The sequence below is a fragment of the Cryptomeria japonica genome, chromosome 2 (genome assembly GCF_030272615.1).
Source record: "Cryptomeria japonica chromosome 2, Sugi_1.0, whole genome shotgun sequence".
In the NCBI taxonomy this organism is placed as follows: domain Eukaryota; kingdom Viridiplantae; phylum Streptophyta; class Pinopsida; order Cupressales; family Cupressaceae; genus Cryptomeria; species Cryptomeria japonica.
The window spans coordinates 206,171,292-206,177,042 of NC_081406.1; the positions used below are offsets into that span (position 1 = coordinate 206,171,292).

At 38.0% G+C, this 5,751-nt stretch overlaps 1 protein-coding gene across 1 annotated transcript; it reads right to left on the minus strand.

Annotated features, from left to right (window-relative positions):
- Nucleotides 1-4,560: 4,560 nt before the first annotated feature.
- On the minus strand, nucleotides 4,561-5,073 carry LOC131044343 (uncharacterized). Its single transcript, XM_057977651.2, has one exon. It carries the CDS (start codon nucleotides 5,071-5,073, stop codon nucleotides 4,561-4,563), a length of 513 nt encoding a protein of 170 aa, XP_057833634.1.
- Between the last annotated feature and the right edge of the window lie 678 nt (nucleotides 5,074-5,751).

Genomic DNA, 5,751 nt, shown 5'->3' on the forward strand with positions numbered 1-5,751 from the left:
CCATTTGGTTCCAATAACATTTTTATTTTTAGGTCAGGGAACCAAAGTCCATGTGTTAGTTTTTTCAATCTAATCTAATTCTTCTTCCATAGCTTTTAACCAAAATTCATCTTTACATGCCTCAATTACTGATACCGGTTCAACTTGTGAAATTAAACATACCTTATTAGTTGTCAGTCTTCTTCTTTTCATCACTCCATTTCTCTTGTCCCCAATGATTTCATCTTCAGAATGATTCAATCTCACATACCTAGGAGTCTTCTGACTCTCTGTTCCTCTTCCATATTCTTCAGTTACTGTAGAATTCTCTAATATTGTCGGAGTAACTAGTTCAACTCTTTGTTCCGATAAAGGTGCTACCGGTTAAGATATAATCATTTCCACTGTTGGTTCCTTCTCATAAATTCTGATTTACTTTTGCTCAGCTCATCTACTTTGACATTAGCACTCTCCACTATTTTTTGCAATCTCTTGTTATAAAATCTATATGCTTTTCTTTCATTAGAATAACCAAGAAATATGCCTTCATCACTTCTAGGATCAAATTTCCCAATGGTATCATATCTCCTGATATAACATTTACTACCAAAAATTCTAAAATACTTAATTGTAGGTGTATTGTCGAACCATAATTCATAAGGTGTCTTACCGGTTTCTCCTTTGATATGTACTTTGTTGAATGTATAAACTATTGTACTAACTTCTTCTCTTCAATAGATATGAGGTAGATTAGCTTCCATCATCATTGTTCTAGAAGCATCCAAGATAGTTTTGTTTTTCCTTTCCATAACTCCATTTTGCTAAGGTGTCTGGGGAGCAGAAAATCGTCTTCTAATACCATGATTGTCACAAAAGTTATTAAACTCACTGGATGTGAATTCTCCACCATGATTTAATATCAAATATTTAATCTTCAATCCTGTCTCAGTTTCCACTTTAGCCATAAATATTTTAAACTTTTCAAAGGCTTCAAATTTTTCTCTCAAAAAAGTAACCCACATCATTCAGAATAGTCATCAATGATTAGCATGAAATATCTATCATCATGAAAAAATTTAACTCTAGCAGGGTCATACAAATCAGTTCAATAAGATCAAGAAAATCATTTGATTTATCTTATATACTCCTAAAAGAGCTCCTGACCTGTTTACCCATTTGACATTCTTTACATACCCGATTATAGGGCTTCATAATCTTAGGTATATCTCTAACAACCTTAGGTGAACTGATCTTCACAATGCAATCAAAATTCACATGACACAACCTTTTATGCCATAACCAACTCTCAACAATCTATCTAATCAAACATTTCTTCTCACTGGAATTTAAATGAAATATGTTACCTTTTGTCTACGTATCAGTTGCAATCTCCAAGCTAGATCTGTTAATGATTTTGCATTTTCCATCCTTGAACTGTAATAAAAATCCCTTATCTACCTGTTGTCACATGGATTTGCACCCGATGCAAGCTTGAAATTCCTGCAATCCAGTGACACATTGGACTACTCTCAAGTTGTGGGTATGCTATTATGAGAGCAGACCTTCAGATTATAGGTTGGCTTCCTATTTGATCACCTAATACTAACTAGTTTTCTAAGAAAAGGGAAGAAGGATATTAATAAAATGAAACTATAGATAAAAAGGTGATCCACCAATGACTGAAACTGACTTGCAAATGCTTACAAACCTCACAAAATACTCAGATAATGAAGCTTTGTAATCTCACAACTCAAATATGCATGCTTACAAAAATGATTCATATGAAAGGTTTAAACTTTTATATGTTTTCAAGAGGAAAACACTGATATTTTCACAGCTTCAAATATTAAATATAGCAACACATTCACTGACCTGCACTATAACATGTTGCATATGATCATAACAATGAGGCAATAAGATGAAAAGAAGGATTCTATAAAAATCACCAAAATTCACTCTAAGAACTCGCACACAATGCTTGAACAACACAAATCTGAGAAGGAAAATGGATTTCTTTATTGATCAATAGGAGGTATCTGCATTACAAATCTCAAAAAACTCATAAGAAATGAGTTACAAGAGCATGAGTATCTTTTGCCACACAATCTCCAAACTCCAGAACTCTCCAAAAAAGAGTGAAAAAAAATCACTTATACAAAAGCTTGCAAAAAAAATCAAAATTTGAATTTTTGGCTCCAAGATGGATCATCTATCATCAATTCTAAGCATTTCCTCAAAATCAAGGGCTTAACTAAGAGATAAACTCCTCCAAAACTGTTGACTTCTCGTCATTTCTCGTTGAGTTCACCTGGACTAAGTCACTCATCTGCAGACAATTTACAACTCGCGCACCTTCTTATCGGGTTATCGACGTAGCATCAAAACATTCCTGCTGATATCCCATGGCACGTTCCCAACAATATATTGTTCCATCAGATTTTCTATGTATCTCCTAAACATGTTGTACCGATAGCCAATGGTGCGCTCCAAACACTAACTTCCAATGACCGATGACAACTTTCCGTGCTCTGCCACGTGGCACATCCTGATTCGCCTTTGGATCCAACTTGGTGCTACCTTAACCACCATGTCATTAGTCGCTATGTCACGAGGATTAACTTTCAGGCACCTTTTCATTGCGGTATAGTGATAGCCCTCGAATCTTCAGGAGCCTGTTCGATTTGTAACCATCTCTTTAACCTTCAAAACGGGCCCACTTTTAAGTCATTCGTCTGCAGATCCTTGCCACGTGATACAATCTGACTTATCCGTGGCTACCACCTGGGCTCCACCTTTTCACTTTGGTTTGTTCCGCATCAGTCTTTCGGCCAAACTTCCTCCCTCGGCGAACAGTTTTCATGTCTCATCGAAACTGCAGTTTCATCGATACCTCTTATTTTGATGAAATCGATGCCTTCAATGAAACATTTTAAAGATTCATCATGGCCAAGTTTTTCTTGATATTCATTTTGATGACACACCACCTATTTTGTCACGTCTCACTAGGTGTCACCTTGTGATTTGCTCAGAGTCTACCTCAACAACCACCTGACCTGCCACCTATCATAAGGGTATTCATTTTGGGCACTTCACAACCGCGGTACAATGACAGTCATGGATAGCCTTGGAATGTCACTCCATCGTTTGATCTTCCTTGATCTGCCATTGGATCTCAGCGGTCTACTCGAGCTTTAACTTTCCCTTTTTGGCACGTGCTTTATCACCAAGTCGCGGGGAGTATTTGGTGATTATCTTCCCATCGCAACATAGTGACAACCGTTAGATCTTTCTTGATCACCGTTGATCTACCTTAATTTGCTCGGTCTTTAGTCTCTCAGAATGGCTCTCTCTTATTCCATGGTGTCACCACATGTCAGCCCATGTTTTGCCACATGATCCTCCTAGGTGCCACCTCACCAGTCGCTAAGTCATGGAGATTAATAGTCGAGCACTTTCGCATAGCAGTATAGTGATGGCCGTCAAATCTTTTGCAACCTGCTCGCATGTTAATTTTCCCTTTTACTACAAAATTTGGCCGCTTTGAGATGCATGTGCATGCAAGGAGCCCACCAATGTTGAGCTACAACTTGCCAAAAGCCCTTAAGCTTTGACACTAAGGATATATGTGGCCTTGCATATAAATGCAATAAATTTCTTCCGCACGACCAATGTGGGATAAATGGACTATGCCTAGGCCTTTCCATCAGGTCATCGGGATAACCTGAGATAGCTCCTTCCGATAGTCGGTGACTTCACACACCTCTTTGCACTTTCCATTGGTTCATCGGGGTAAGTCTTGCCAATCAGGTTAGGTCTTGCCGATAAGGCAAAAATTCAAAAAACTGCAAAGAAACACCCATCTCCCTTAGCATGCTGGGCTCAACCATCATGGGAGCCACATTTTAACCCACATGCTATAATTCAATGAACAAAAGCTTATTTTCCTTGGGTCTGCACATGAAGCAAACAAGTTAGACAAAAAAAATGTATTCTTTTCATACTTAGCACTTGTTTCTCCTTCTAAGGCATATTGAGCTTGTAGCAAAAATAGGTAACATTTTTGGCGACATCTACCATATGTTTACCTACTAAACATTTTGACTAGCTGCCTTATGCGTTCCATTGGGCACAGAGTCACTGAGACTGACAGAAAACTGAAACAACACATCACACATAACTGCAAAAACTCTCTTTTCTCTCAAAAACCTATCCTAATCTATTGAGTACAGATGTGTGTTTTATGGCAGTGAGCTTAACACCTTCCTGTCATGAATTAGGCATGTGTATTGACATATTAGGACATGACAAAACAACAAAACAATTCTAAAACACTACAACAATTTATTGCAGCTATATGAGGGAGATGCCTTTTGTGTGTGAGAGGGGATAAACATATTCCTTGTTTCATATGATGGACACCTCTCTTTTATAGCTTCGATGGATTGCAACAGTATGACTCTTATTACTCCTTCTGAAATGTGCACTAGGCACTTAGGAAAAACAAAACTACAAACTGACCTACTGTGCAAAGCACTTATTACCACTAGAAAAACTAAAATATGCACAAATTTTAGGCATACCTCAAAAGCAATGCTTAAGGTGAATCCCATTAACTGGGAAAGGTTCAACTTTACCACCCAACTTAGACAGTTGTAAGGCATTGTGCTGCTTGCACTCAGAAATCATATAAGGCCCACTCCAAAAAGAATCAAACTTTGTATGTTTGCCTGGCCTGCTCTTGAATTCATCCCATTTCAGGACAATGTCACCTTCCTTGAACACTCTAGGAGAAGCCCTCTTATCAAAATATCTTTTCATTTGAGCTTGATGATGCTTAATTTGCCTCATTGCCTCATTTCTAACTTCCTCTAGCTCAATCAACTGAATCAATCTTGCTGTCATAGGCTCTTCTTCAATCATATCCAGCTGGTTAGATAGATCAAGGGTTGGAAACTCAAGTGAAATAGGCAACCTTGCTTCTTTCCCATACACAAGAATGTATGGAGACATTCTAGTGGACCTCTTTGGTGTGATTCTATCAATCCATAAGGCTGATTTAAGCTTGGTATGCGAAGCTCGTTGATTTCCTTCCATGGTCCTTTTGGTGATTCTGAGAAGATTCTTATTTGTGGACTCAGCTTGTCCATTTCCCTGAGGGTAATAGTTAGATGAGGTGTTGAGATAAACACCATTCTTTACTGCCCAATCAAATATCTGGCTCCCTACAAAAGTAAGAGCATTATTTGAAACTATAGATTCAAGGACACCAAATCTAGTTATCAACTCATCATAAAAGTTCAAAATAGTTGTCTCATTTTCTTCCTTTAGTGCTACAGCCTCAGTCCACTTAGTAAAAAAATCAGTGGTTGTGAGCACCCACTTGTGGCCAGCACTTGAAGGTGGATTTATGACTCCAATGAAATCCAAACCCCACTTCAAAAAGGGTTGTTCTACCTGAATAGGTTGCAATGGCAGCGCTGCCAACCTCTCTTTTCTTGCAAAGATGGCACATTGTTTACACTTTCTAACCCAGGAATGTGCATCTCTGAACAAATTGGGCCAATAATAGCCTCCTTTCATAACTTTCAGAGTTGTAGCTCTTGCTGAAAAGCATCCTCCTATTGATCCTTCATGAAACTCATGCAATACCTTATCAACCTCATCAACATCTATGCACCTCAATAATACATCATGAAAATCCTTTTTAAATAGAAAACCATTCAAGAGTACATAGGGAATGGACTAAAGTCTATAATACTTTCTTCTTGACTT